This window comes from the organism of the source record quoted next, unplaced genomic scaffold (assembly GCF_019419815.1).
Source record: "Pyrus x bretschneideri cultivar Hongxiangsu unplaced genomic scaffold, Pyrus_bretschneideri_v1 Contig62, whole genome shotgun sequence".
Lineage (NCBI taxonomy): Eukaryota > Viridiplantae > Streptophyta > Magnoliopsida > Rosales > Rosaceae > Pyrus > Pyrus x bretschneideri.
In genome coordinates this window covers 1,232,552-1,247,054 of record NW_025999801.1, presented here as the reverse complement: position 1 = coordinate 1,247,054, position 14,503 = coordinate 1,232,552, and the positions used below count along the sequence as shown (strand labels likewise).

General features: G+C 37.3%; 1 protein-coding gene and 1 pseudogene across 1 annotated transcript; both read right to left on the bottom strand.

Moving 5' to 3' along the window:
• Positions 1-32: 32 nt before the first annotated feature.
• LOC125468097 lies at positions 33-9,525 on the bottom strand (annotated as a pseudogene).
• LOC125468200 (RNA polymerase II subunit A C-terminal domain phosphatase SSU72-like) lies at positions 2,233-4,836 on the bottom strand. The gene is made up of 4 exons (XM_048572793.1): positions 4,291-4,836; positions 3,623-3,768; positions 2,560-2,678; positions 2,233-2,471 (listed from the first exon to the last, which is right to left on the bottom strand). Exons 1-4 carry the CDS (start codon positions 4,500-4,502, stop codon positions 2,415-2,417), a joined length of 534 nt encoding a protein of 177 aa, XP_048428750.1. The 5' UTR covers positions 4,503-4,836; the 3' UTR covers positions 2,233-2,414.
• Positions 9,526-14,503: the final 4,978 nt, after the last annotated feature.

The following is a 14,503-nucleotide window of genomic DNA, read 5'->3' as shown; positions in this document are numbered from 1 at the left end:
TACGACCTCATGCAACAGAAGATTAACAAGGATATCCGGCATCACTTGGGCGAATACAATCATAAACAATTTCAAAAGCCACAATTTTTAAATGCAATCTGACTCTGTTTTGATTTACCGAAACGCTTATAGATTTGGATAAACAGTATATCACATTCAAATGCAATCATGTATTACGTATGGGATGCCCTAATGACTTTACCAGAAGATGCTGGGTCAATTGTCTCAAAAAATTCTTTCAGTAACTGCTGGTAAAACTCATAGTCATCCAAAAGTTCAGGGTCACCGTCAACTTGTGCACCAGCTTCGGATTGTGTCTCCTATTAGAGTGAAGGAATAATAAAGAATTTTTTTAATTAAAAGATACAATCAAAGTTACAGCTGATGAGTGTTAAAATAATCACAGGTGGCATTATTCATTCTTATAGCAAAGGAACAAATTCATCAAATAAAATTGGGGCCATCCAAAATGAAAATTGAAGTAAACACCACAAACGATGCAAAATATTGTTCAAATATGGTATCAAATTAACAGAATGCATCCTTCCTCAAACAATGAATTTGTACCTCGTTTGAGAATTAAAATCCATGGGACATTTAACCGCAACGAATTTATAGATGAGCCTCAGATTTGAATAGAATTATAGTTAACCAATTCTATGCAGAACAGTAGGATTACCTCCCCCTTTGCAGTATTTTTCTCCTCAGGAACCTGCACATCCATTTAAAAATTTAAGAAGAAATATCTTTGAGCATGCTCAAGAAGCTTGGGAAGTGTGAAATTTTCAATTTTTTCAATTTAGATGTAAGAGTTAATATCTTACAGCGCCAAATACAGAAACTGCTGATTTCCTCATCTGCATCTGCCTAACCACTCTGCTTGGATCTCTCATATAAGAAGCAACTTGTTCGCTAATATTCTGCAATTGGAAAGGATGGCACAAGTCTGCTCATAGGGGAACGCATGGTTACAATTTTAATTGTAGGGCCAGACCTGATTAAAAGCATGCAGTTTGCTTTTAATAGCAGCAGCACCTGTGGTCACCTCTGTCTTCCTCTGCCATTTGTTGATGGATTTGTCCCTGAAAGTAGCTATTCTACAAGATAAAACATGACAGGATTAGTTAGACCAAGTAACCCAAATGGAAATGCATACAATAATGAAAAGTTGAACAAAAGTTAGATACTGTGGTATTGAAATACAGCAATAATAGTAAGGTACTTGAATCTACCATTACGAGAATTTTAAACAATAAAACAGAAAAATTCCACATTTCCTTTTGCTGCTCCATATATGGAGCAGTGAAATATGGCATGAAGAAGAAAAAAAATATTTCAGTTTTATACAAGTATTGATAGACTTCAACACAAGAGCATATGTAGTTAGTAGAATATAATTCTTCTCAGAATATCTAAAGTACGATCTGAGTACCTCGACAGCAACTGAGAAATCTGTGACCAATCCTCATCACCATCACCGTCAATGTTCTTAGATGACTTTGACTTCTTAGATTGTCCAGATTTACCTTCAGGACAGGATATTTACTAGGAGAAGCACTACATGAACAAATGCAGTATGAAACTAATGAAAATGAAAACACTATAAACTAGGAAAGTCGATTAGACCAAAGTAGCATAAAAGTCTTTTCTTTTTTTTTTTTTTTTTTTTTTATTTTTTTTTTTTTTTTTTGCTTAATCAGGCTAAGGTTTATACGAGATCAAGCAGGAAAGATTTGTCCTGGGGCAGATTACGGACTAGTTTGGTATTGCTGTGCTTTGAAAAAAAGCTGCTGTGAGAATAAGCGGCTGTGCTGTGAGAATAAGCGGCTGTGAAATAAAGCAGCAAAGTGTTTGGTAAACTTTTTTGTAAAAGTGCTTTTGGAAAGAAAAAAAGCAGTATGATAGTGTTTGGTAAACTTTTTTATAAAACAGCTGTGACTATGTGAAATGATCAAAAAGGGTATAATACTAAACGTGCTATTAATTTAATTTTCTTAACAAATAAAAGTGAATTACTAAATATATTTTATTTTTAGAAGAAAAATATTTATAAACTTTATCTTAAATATTAATTAGTATGACAAACTACTTTAATAGAAATATTTTAGAGTGAATAGCTAGGATTCATTAGTACAATATTGTTAATGTACTTGAAAGTAGTCTAATTAGATGCATTCATCAAACTTGAAAGTAGTACAATATTGTTAATATTGTTAATGTACGGTAGGAGAGTCGCTCTAATCAAGATATTATCGAAACTGGTGCTTAAGCAAGAATTACATTTGGGGAGAACAGTCGGTGCACATAAGTTATCAGCAACACCGGGTCTTGGTTTTTCGAAATCTCCCTAACAGACTATTATTACAGTTTCAATAAAATGAGATGCTATACATTAACTTCCGTCGCTGCTGTTTCTAAAAACCAGATACAATATCATCAATTGATTCCTCCCACGAATCGGCTGCTTCAATCTGGAAAACAATTAACGATAATGTACCCGTCAGCATTACTGTTTTGCATTACAGATTATGGGGTGTCGACGCAACCATAAATACAGACCTCTTGGCAAAGATCTAAAGCAAGACGAGCTCCTACAGCCGCCTCCTCGTGGTTATCTTTCACCTCCAAGTTGATTATCAGCACACATTTCCTAAGAGCATGGTCCCGGTTGTTGAGATCTATACATTGTTGCACACGGGTCAGACAAGCAAACAAGGATGGTATCTTCAAGTTACAGATTAACTGCACAAATCTTCTTTTAGTTTTCATAAAACTAAAAGATGAACAAAAGTAGATGGTGCCAATACTTTTGAAGCTTCTGTTAGAGTTTGGACTATAAGTTCAAAGTTCAAATATAAGTCCGTATGATCCATTTGGTTTTGCGAGTTATATCAAGCGAACGATTATGAAATCAAATCCATAGAGAAATCTGATCAAAACCCAGTTAAGTTATTCAATTTCTGTTTTTTAGGCATTAGAAGAGTCTCTCCCACCTACAGTCTTCTCTGTGAAAAATATCACCACGTATAAAGCAGGCAGACTCAAGCCAACAAATTTTGGCATTCTCTCCTACCGTCCAACTCAGGTTTTAATAGTGTCCTAAAAGTTCAAAATTTTCCTGTTCAACATAAATTCTTCCACATGCTCAACTAAACAGAAACTTTCAACCATCCAGTATGTTTTTTGATTTTTTTTTTAAAAAAATCAAAAACTCTCTTGAGGTTTAAACTTTATCTTTTCCTTGAGATTCATTAACCACAAGTTCCTAGAACTAGCATCTCTGTTGTATGTATAAGTTCTAATAATCCTAGGAACCTATAAACTCAAGGTTTCTTACTTTCTTACATTTCCCAAATGGAAAAAGAATCCATTTCAAATATCAATCGTTGTTTGTTACCATCTCCAATGATTACGTTAAGCTGAAAGAAATTGCATACCTATAACTTAAGAGCTCAAACTCTACCAGCAAGTCATATTCCAACAGCTCAACAGAAAGAGTTTGCCAAGAAACAACACTACCAACACAAAGAAGAGCATTTGATTAATTGATTATCGAATGACTATGGACTATTGAAATCTAGAAGATACAAGCCAAAACTAGGAGAAGGGAGTTAAAACCAACCTTCAATAACCATGTCAAAAACCTTTTCTTCGAATGTTAACACCACATCAAAGGAACCGTCGGCAGCATTGTCCTGCCATCGCTGAGGTGCCAATTTGACTCCCAAGTTTCTTTTAAGCATAGGCAAGATGCCATTACGCTTGTACCTGTACTTATCGTCAAGGTTACACTTTGCATAAAAAACAACACAATTCATAACGTAAAGTACGCACATAAATTCCAGTTCATACATCCCACAATACTCGAGCATTGCTACACAGAGCTACCAATCAATAGTCGTCGTCATCAACTATTCTATACTCTTCGCTAAACACCTCGAACCACAAATATCGAATTTACTCTTAAAAGCCTCAAGGGTAAGTTCATACACAAAATCTATCAGACTGCCCACTTAATTTCCAAATATTGAAGCTTTGAACCTACAATCTCAGTTGCATATATCAACAGTCTTAAAGTCCTTTTTCTTTCCTGTTAACCAATTTGCTCCTACCAAAACTTTTTGTTCGTACTATTTTCTGGATATTTATACGAATCTATTTCATCACCAAAATATCATATTCCCCAAAACCCAGAATTCGAAAAACCCAATTGAAACAAGAAAGATACATAATTTGAAAACCCCAATTGAACAAAATCGAGAGAAGAACAAGTTTAGAGGAGGAGGATACAGTTCGGGGTCTTTTCGCCGGAGATCGTCGAACATCTGCTTGTAAGGTGTGCCAAAGTCGTAAACATTGGGTTCTCTGAGGGAGGGACCAGGGAACTTGACGTGGGCTCCGGTGCCGTACGACGCGACGTCGAAGCCCTGCCGCTTGAGGAGCGAGTGAGCCTCCATGCTCCGATTCTGGTTCGACGAACACACCATGCTCCATACCCTCATCCCTTTGCTCTTCCCACCCCTCTTTCCCTAACGACAGAACGAGAGAACGAGAGAGAGCCTGAGGTTCGGGTTATGCGAGAGAGCTCTGAAGTGAAGAGCATGCGAGAGAGTTCTGGAAAGGTGAGAGCGTAGGTGAAGGGAAAGGGAGGGCAGTTTTGGGTTATTCATATTTCATTAATGTGTACACTGTTCACCCGTGTGTGGGTGAAAATAAGCTGCTTTTGGAAGCTGCAAATTGCAGCTTCTTGTCATCTCCTGGTTTTGGGCTTTTTTTCACCCTCAACTTTGAAACAAAGCTGTTTTTCAAAGTTTACCAAACACCAAAAATTTTCATAGCTTTTTTTCATAGTAGCTTTTTTTTTAAGCACCTCAATCCCAAACAGGCCCTACAAATCTGGCTTCGTCTTGGCTGGCTATCCTCAGATCAACAAAGCAAGACCCAACTGATTTAGCTTCTATGCCGACATTATGCTTTTGACCACTGGAACATATACCTAAACCCTATTGATGTTTCCTTGAATGCTGTATACAAAATCAGTGTCTAATTTTTGTTGAATACAACAATATTTCTGACCGATCAAACTATTCTGAACTTCCAACCTATTGTGTGTAAACCATCACCTGTTGGGACTGCCTTGATCTCAATTAGAACTAAGCACAAACTTTATTACAATTCAACTGACCCAAAGCTGATGTGCGAAGATTTAGGTTAACAATTGAGCCGGTCCAAGCTCAAGCTCGATGCTTTGTAATTTGGGATGAGCTTGGGCAAGGCTCAGCTTAATCCATTCCTCTTGATTGACACTCTTACTCTCTTAATAATAACTCAGTACCATCATAGCAAACCTTACACATACTGGCAATTCTTATCACGCCAATAGCAAATGCACAACAATAATAGAGAGCCAATTGTATTACAAAATAAATATAATAGTACGATAAATGTACTTTGCACATACTATCTGTTGCTTGAACGATGGACGGATTCTTCTCAAGTAAAGCCTGTAACAAGAAAAAATGGCATGATGTGATAAATTTTAGCATATACAAATGTCAATATTAACAAATCGTAATAATTTATATTATATTACCACAAGGTATGAAGCTAAACCACAGACCAAGTAGTACTAGGTAGACAACAAGTTTTTATGACAGCCATACCTCTTGTAGTTCCGCTAGAGAATCTAAAGTTCGCTTTGATGAGTCAACTAGATCAGAATATGCTGTACTGACAACCTGATGTGAATCACAAAATAAAGACCTAACTGGCTCCCGCAGACAACCTCTCGGGTAAGAACATGATATCTTAACATGTCAAAAAGCTACAAAAAGAAGGGGGGAAAAGCAAAAGCGACCTGTGGTAATCTATTTGAATTTGAGAATGCTTTCTGAAGCAAGAATCTGAACTCAAGAGCTTTGTCCCAGAGAGCCTTCGGGAAAATGATAAAAAAAAAGAAAAAAAAAACATAAAAAATGGGTAAAATAAACATCGATCAGACAATAATCCACTACATAAATATTTTTTGTCAACTTTAAGGCGAGGCATAAAAAAAAAGCTCTAATCAAGGAGCAATAATTTCATGATGAAAATAAAACCTATTTCATGGATATTACAAGAGCTATTATCTTGAACAATGCACCTTTTGGTTCTTCACTGCTTGACCTTTAAGAAGTTCTTCGTCCTTATGGCGCTTTAGATTCTTTAAAATATCTCTGCATGGAAAGAGGGAATAAACGAGGAACAAAATTAACTTCATACATCCGCCTGTACCTATGTATAGATGTGTGTTCCTTCTTTTTATCTCGAACTCAATAATTGCAGACGCATGTATCACTTCTGTAACCTAATATCAAATTTCGTCACCAACCTCCAACTGCTATGCATATTATCTCCTACACTCACATTATTTAGTTCTACGTCGTCAGTCTAATTAAGCATCACAAGTTTATAATAAAAAATAAAAGGATTGTGAACAGAAGTCTCTTACTGCTCCTGATGACGAAGATTAATGTATTCTTTCTCGAGTTCTTCCATCTCGGCATCTTTATTATCGTTTTTCTCATAATCATTTTCCTCTTCCCCTTCTTCTCGTCCATCTTCTTCCTCCTCCTACCGTCGTGCTCATCATCAAAGTCATCCTCTTCCTGCTCCATCTACTTCACAGATCATCAATTAACAACACAATCACCAAAACAAAACCAGATAACTACCGAAACCGAACAACAGACTTACAAATTAAACTAACATTCAGCTCATCGCTGTCGAAGTCACCATCGGTCCTCAAACACACTGTCACTGTGACGAGCCTTCCTCCCCATTGTGACGCCTGACCCCTAGAAATTCAAACACCCAAATATTTATACAATTTACTTCCACAAAGATTTTAGCTGGTGTGACATACAACTTCATTTCATATATTCAAACTTCATCAATCCCGAATTCTAGAATTGATGAAATTTCCTTTATTTTATTTGAAGCGAAACAATGATATGTATACAGAAACATATATATATATATATATAGAGAGAGAGAGAGAGAGAGAGAGAGAGAGAGAGAGAAAGAGAGAGAGACCCTAACCTTTTGAAGCTGAAAGAAGAAGGAGGACGGCGAGGGTTAGAGAGGCAGAGACAAGTCTGAGAGAGAGAGAGAGAAAGAGAAACCCTAACCTTCTGAAGCTGAAAGAAGAAAGAAGAAAGAAGACAGCGAGGGTTGGAGAGTGGCGGAGACAAATCTGAGAAGCAGCTGCAGGGTTTGGGTTTGGGGGTTTAAGCACTGATATGGAATTGACCGGGTTGGAATTACCCGACTCTAAAACCCAAACCCGGCTGCTAAACGTAGTTCTCAAATCTGGAATCCTTGCCGGATCCTTTTTTTTTTCCTTCATTTTACCATCAATCATTATTTCAAAATTATCAAAAAAAAATAATTATAATATAAAGTTATGTTAATCCAGCACATAATAAAAAATAGTTGAAATTAGGTTTTGCTCTAATATTGGGGAATTTTTATTTGCTTCTTGCTTTGAGTATAGGATTTGCAAGTCTTTGGGTTTCTAGATAATAACAGACCCAGTATAAATAATACAACTATTAATCCAATGTTGCACCAAACGCCTAATTAATTTAGTCAGTACTATCCGACGACTATTTATCATATCCGACTGAAATAGTCAGTACAATTCGACTTGCCAAACAAGACCTTAGTGTCTTAGCTCCAACATGAAAAATTTTGAAATCCAACACTACCCCACGTGCATACCACCCAACCTATCATTGACGTATTTTATATACAAGAGAAATAGAGTTGAAAATTTAAACAGCAATTTGATTTTGATTTGAGCATATGCAACCGCATCTGCACATGTCACATCCCGACCCAGGACGGATCACTTCCCAGGCTCGCTCCACCACCGTAGCACGATATTGTCCGCTTTGGGACCCGACCATGCCCTCACGGTTTTGTTTCTGGAAACTCACACAAGAACTTTCCGATGGGTCACCTATCTTGAGAATGCTCTCGCGCGCTACTCGCTTAACTTCGAAGTTCCCATGAAACCCGAAGCCAGTGAGCCCCCAAAAGGCCTCGTGCTAGGTAGGGATGGGAATATACATATAAGGATCACTCCCCTGGGCGATGTGGGATGTCAAAGCACACGTGGGTCTTGCTGAAGCTTGTTCCTTGCATTCTCATGGTTCCAATCAATATTTCTTAGATCAAATAACTAGTTTTTGTCTTAATCATTTTATATAAGGGAGCTTTAATGGCAAAAGTTTCAGGCAACAAATTTGCATTGAAAAACACATTAATGAATGATTTTTAATGAAAATTTTGAAGAAACATTTGTCGTTTTTATGAAGAAAAAATTGTTGATGTGAACTTTAACTTAATTGTGATACTAATACTGCGTCTAATCTTTAACTTATTAAAATACTGCTACTGTCTTTTACTCTTGTAACTAAAAAAGTTCATTTAAGTGTGTTTGGATAAATAACAAATTTGAGGTCATTTTCATTAGTTGTTCTTTATGTAAATGATGTTAAATGAAAAGAGAACATGGAAAAGAAAAAGGTTTGTTTTTTTTTTGTTAGACACAAACTTCATTTATAAAAGAAAATGTTAAAAAGGATAAAACATTAAAACAAGTTACAACTAGGTCAATTGCACATAGAAATCCAAGCAAAACATATGATGACCCAATTAAAATCAGTCTATTGCCACAAGTCATTACTGCCACATCCACCATGGACCTCGCCATTCTATTGCTCGGGTCATCTAATTTTCTATCAACACCAACAAAACACAATCACCCTAAAACAAAAACACATATATAAAGCAGCCCCATTTGAAGAAAAAAAACTACTCCCTAATTTCATAACATTAAAGATCGCAACCAGTACATAAAATTGTATTGAAAAAATTCAGTCCCAAAAAAGTAAATCAACACCAGCAACCATATCCACCCGAAGACCCGTAAAGGAAAATTTTTGATGCCAACAAAGCAAATAGACAAAACACCATCAATACTATAGAAGGAGACGGCACAGAAACCTAAACCACCAAAGTGGTTTTGCACACCTTCATCTAAGTGAAATTAGAAAACTTTTCAACCCAATTTACTGATCATCTCCACATAAATACGAATTTTGTAACAGTTTCCCTCCAATCTCTCCCATCTCGAATCCCTCAATTATACCCATATGTCTTTTGTTTGTGGATTTGTAATGAAATTGACCTAGCACCCTTGTTTCGTGTTAGTCGTTCTCATATTCAAAACAAAACACCACAATTTTCATGAAGTGAGCACCACATGTGGAGCTTTAAATATGCCCGAAATTTCTAATTCGGTTTATTTAATTTTTTGCTCATTTGAGCTCGATTTTTAAGTGAAATGAGTTGAGGTCAAACAAAATAATAGACTCGTTAATAAAATAAGATGTACCTTATCTCTATTACAAATCCAACAATGCTCCTATACTCCTCTTTGAAAAATATTCAAATAATTATTTATACCTTTACCCCCATGATTGATATTATTTGTGTACGTACCTTGAATGGTTGAAACTTTTTACTTTGGGCACATAATTGAGTGGTTGAAGCTTTGTAGGTGAAGCCTTTTCCTTTGGGCGTATAGCTTGAGTGGTTGAAGTTTTGTAGGTGAAGCTTTTTGGTTGAAACTTTGTAGGTGAAACTTTTTTGTTGAAGTTTTGTAGGTGAAGCTTTTTGGTTGAGGCTTTGTAGGTGAAATTTTTTGGTTGAAGCCTTTTTGAACCACATAAATAGATTTTGCTTCCACACTCTTGAGTAAGAGTGTGGAAGGCTTTTTGAATTTCTTGTTGAAGTTTTTGGTTGAAGTTTTTTTGAACCACACAAATAGATTTTACTTCCACCCTCTTGAGCAAGAGTGTGGAAGGCTTTTTGAATTTTTTGTTGAAACTTTCGTGTTGAAACTTTCGGTTGAAGCTTTCGATTGAAATTTTTTTGAACCACATAAATAGATTTTACTTCCACCCTCTTGAGCAAGAGTGTGGAAGGCTTTTTGAATTTTTTGTTGAAACTTTTGGTTGAAGCTTTTTTGAACCACATAAATAGATTTTTCTTCCACACTTTTAAGCAAGAGTGTGAAAGGCTTTTTGAATTTTTTGTAGTTAGGCAAAGTGTGAAGCTTCCTCCTTTCAAGGTGTGGGAGGCTTCCTCCCTCAAAGTGTGTGAAGGCTTTTTCCCTTCAAAGGTGTGGGAAGTTCTCTCCCTTGGATGTGGGAAGCTCTCTCCCTTCAAGGGTGTGGGAAGTTCTACCCTTTAAAGTGTGGGAAGCATTTTATAGGACTCCATAAATTGATTTTGCTTCCACACGCTTGAGCAAGAGTGTGGAAGGCAATCTACATGTTGTAGTTTCATATGTGTTGAAGTTTTGTTGGCCTTCTCCACATGTCATAATAAATAATTAATTAAATTCTTAATTACTAATTATCGAAATAATTATTAATTAATTAATTTCGGATTTTTTTTGGCATAATTTCTTTTTGCCAAATTTTTTTTTTCTGCCAGATTTATTTATTTATTTTGTGAACTATGGACAAGAAAATGTGGGAGAGACCACATATATAGATTTTGCTTCCCCACTCTTGAGTAAGAGTGTGGAAGGCATTCTACATGTTGTAGTTGTTGGAGGTTTGTTAAACCATATAATACAATTTTGCTTCCACACTCTTGAGCAAGAGTGTAGCATACAATCTACATGTTATAGCTGTTGAAGGTTTGTTGAACCATATAATACGATTCTGCTTCCACACTCTTGAGCAAAGGTGTAGAAGACAATATACGTGTTGTAGCTATTTAAGGTTTGTTGAACCATATAATACGATTTTGCTTCCACACTTTTGAGCAAGAGTGTGGAAGGCTTTGTTGAGTTTGTATATGCCTTTTCCGAGTTGTAAGGCTTGAAAATTTTTGATTGCTTATGAATGCTAAGAATCTATAGGTGCAGGTTGTACTATTCTTCCCTAGTTGATGAAAAGAAGGTAAGTTCTTTCATCACCCAGTTGGTGAGAAAAGTAGTGAGGTGTCAAAGAAAAAATGTTTATTAAAGTACTAGTCATATTTTCCACCAACTGGTTAGTGGTACGAAGGTGAGTTCCTTCATTATCTAGTTGGTAAGAAGAGTGGCAAGTTGCCGAATCTCAACATTGTTTATTAGAGTACTGGTTGTGCTTTTCATCACCTGGTTGGTAATACGAAGGTGAGTTCCTTCATAACCTAGTTGATAAGAAGAGTGGCAAGTTTCGAAACTCAAAATTGTTTATCAGAGTATTGGTTGTGCTCTTCATCTCCTGGTTGGTGATAAGAAGAGTGGCAAGTTGCCGAAACTCAAAATTGTTTCTTAAAGTACTGGTTGTATTCTTCGTCACCTAGTTGGTGATACAAAGATAAGTGTCTTCATCACCTGGTTGGTGGAAAGAGTGGCAAGTTATCGAAGGATATTAGAGTACGGGTTGTACTATTCACCACTTGGTTGGTGATACGAAGGTGAGTTCCTTCATCATCTAGATGGTGAGAATAAGGGCAAGTTGCCGAGGCATATTGTAGCAAGTGTTGAATGGTAAAATGCATATTGACACCCCTTCGAAGCTCAGTTGGCTTATGTATGAATGTGTTAAAATGTACGATGTTTATGGTGATTGACATGAGTGATGCTTATGAATGTTTTGTTATGCATGAAGGAATCCATTGTTTGGATATGTGAATCATGTTGGTTGTAACACTTAGTTTCACTTACTTTATGTCAAATAAGCATGTTGAAGTTTTGAGGTAGAGTATAGATGTAGGTCAGCGTAGACTAGGTGTTACAATGCTAGGAATGTAAAAGACTCAGACGAAGTCGTCTGAATTCCCTATTCATTAAATATTTGCTGAATGGCTTTTGTTACAAATGATCTCAAACGGTTGAAGGTCAAAACATTTGTAATGCATATGCCTTCTTATAAAAGCATTACCTTCATCACCTAGTCCCCCATTATGAAAGAGCGAGGCTTGACCCCACGGTCATAATAGTTGAAGGTACGTTCAAGGGTTGTCTTGATACGAACCTTTATCCCTCTTGTTGTAATGAGCTTGTTGAGAGTACAAATCCTTTGTCTTGTCAAGAGACGAATATGTTTGGTCATTTAGTGGGTAGCTAAGTGAGGCAGGAAAGGATGCAATGGGTGTCTAGATGGCCAAAACCTTCTCCCTTAGTAGAACTTGACTTCCACTCCTTATTTGTTGATAGGGGTTAATCATAGGAGGGTTCCCTTGGTATGTCCTTACCTAGGCAAAAGGCATGATTGTAAGCTTGTATCATCACTTCAGTGTAAGTCTTCCAAGTGTTACCATTGATCATGTACTTGAAGAAGCATTAGTCTTCCAAGTGTTACCATTGATCATGTACTTGAAGAAGCTTTCGTGCATGCTTACCGTGAAGGCTCTAAGTGTTGTTTTATCATCTGCCTCAACTCAACGAGAGTACTAGTGACTGAAGCGATCGACATATTCACGCAATGACCCGTCCAACTTCTGACGAATGGTGTATAACTCATCAACAGAATGTAAGCGATTAGCTTGGAAGATGTGTTGAGTCACGAAGGGTCTTCTTAGCTCATTTTCTTATATTTCACAAATCATTTAAATCCATTCGTTGTTGCCTTAGCAAATAGTAAATGGAGGCTAAGAGCATGCCCACAGGTTGGTGAAAGGCAAGGCAAGGGCCCAAAAGATGGCCTCCAACCCAAAAAGCCATCTCCACAAGTTCCAATTGATAGGGCAAGTGGTGGGCCAAACACAATCCTCCAAAAGCCCAAGCAAAATAAGTTCAGCCTTACACCAACGGGCAAGCTGACGTTAGCATGATGACATGCTAATGCTGGCCACAACTTTATTTTCTCTCAGGCATGTATAACACAAGTGCAAAAATAGGCAATCAGCCAACAGTAGCTGCAGACGTGGTCCCCATTGCAGCAAACCAGCAGCAAAGCCCCAACGACTTGTTGACGTGGCTTGCCGTGAGTCATTGGATTTCCAACCAAATAAATTAAATTGTTACCATTGCCACACATGGCATGTTATGGTGTGTCTAATTTCAAAATTTGAAAATCAATGACCAAGATTAACCCAACGTAAAAAAATTAAAAAATAAAAAATAATTAGGCCATACGTTGGATGCCCTGGCACCATGCATTGGATGCCCTAAGTTGTAGGCTACTGAGAATAATATTGTTTTAATATCGTACTAGGTTGTAATGCTATGCTTTTGCCTTGTATTTGAAATAAATTATTGAAATTAGACAATCACTTTATTTTCAAGGAACAAATTTACGAAGCATAAAAAATATATATATATATATTTGTCAATAGTATTATTGTCTTTGCCATTGTCCTGGAATTGTACAAACGCAAGTACTATTCAAAGTGAAAAATAAGGGCAAATTACTTGCCCTTGCCCTCTTAAGACGATTATTATTGTTAGATCTCACATTGCCCAGGGGAGAGGATCCTCTATGCCTTATATGTACATGCCCACCTCCATATAACATAAGGCCTTTTAGGAGCTCACTGGCTTGAACTCCGAAGTTAAGCGAGTTTGGGCTAAAGCAATCTTAGGATAGGTGACCCCCTAGGAAGTTGCTCATGAGTTCCCATAAACAAAATCGTGAAGGCGTGGTCGGGGCCCAAAGTGGTGCTACAGCGAAGTCGAGCCCTGGATGTGGTGGAGCTGGGTCGGGATGTGACAATTTGGTATCAGAGCCAATCCCTGGCCGGAAGTGTGCCGACAAGGATGTCGGGCCCCTAAGGAGGGTGGATTGTTAGATCCCACATCGCCCAAAGGAGAGGATCCTCTATACCTTATATGTATATGCCCACCTCTATATAGCATGAGGCCTTTTGGGAGCTCCTTGGATTGTTAGATCCCACGTCGCTCAGGGAAGAGGATACTTTATGCCTTATATGTACATGCCCACCTCTATATAGCACGAGGCCTTTTGGGAGCTCACTAGCTTCGGAGTTGGGCTAGAGCAATCCCAGAATGAGTGACCCTCTGAGAAGTTGCTCATGAGTTTCCAGAAACAAAACCGTAAGGGCGTGGTCGGAGCCCAAAGCGAACAATATCGTGCTACGGCGAAGTCGAGCACGGAATGTGGTGAAGTCCAGACCTGGATGTGACAATTATTTACTTTAAATGGTAACTATCTTAAAGGAACTCCACCTGCCAATCCACCAATAAGTGGACTTGCTCTTATACGGCACACATCTCTGCAATGATAAGTTTCTTTGTTTTACGCAAACAATTTTGATGGATTTGGTAATATATTTTAGCAGTACAAAGGCAAAAAGAGACAAAGTTGAGGTTTAGGGGTTAAATGACAATTTGTCTAAGCACTTTTGTTTTCTATGCATTCGTTCTTAATTTAATTTATTTTCTCGCAAGTAGATTAAGTTTCAATTCTTTTTAGATTCTGTCTTGGTCTTC

Coding starts and splice junctions, on each gene's coding strand:
- LOC125468200 (XM_048572793.1), bottom strand. CDS start 4,502: ATGAGGGTATGGAGCATGGTGTGTTCGTCGAACCAGAATCGGAGCATG. Junction 3,769..4,290: donor CGGCGAAAAGACCCCGAACT/GTATCCTCCTCC, acceptor CGATAAGTACAG/GTACAAGCGTAATGGCATCT. Junction 2,472..2,559: donor CTTTAGATCTTTGCCAAGAG/GTCTGTATTTAT, acceptor ATTGTTTTCCAG/ATTGAAGCAGCCGATTCGTG.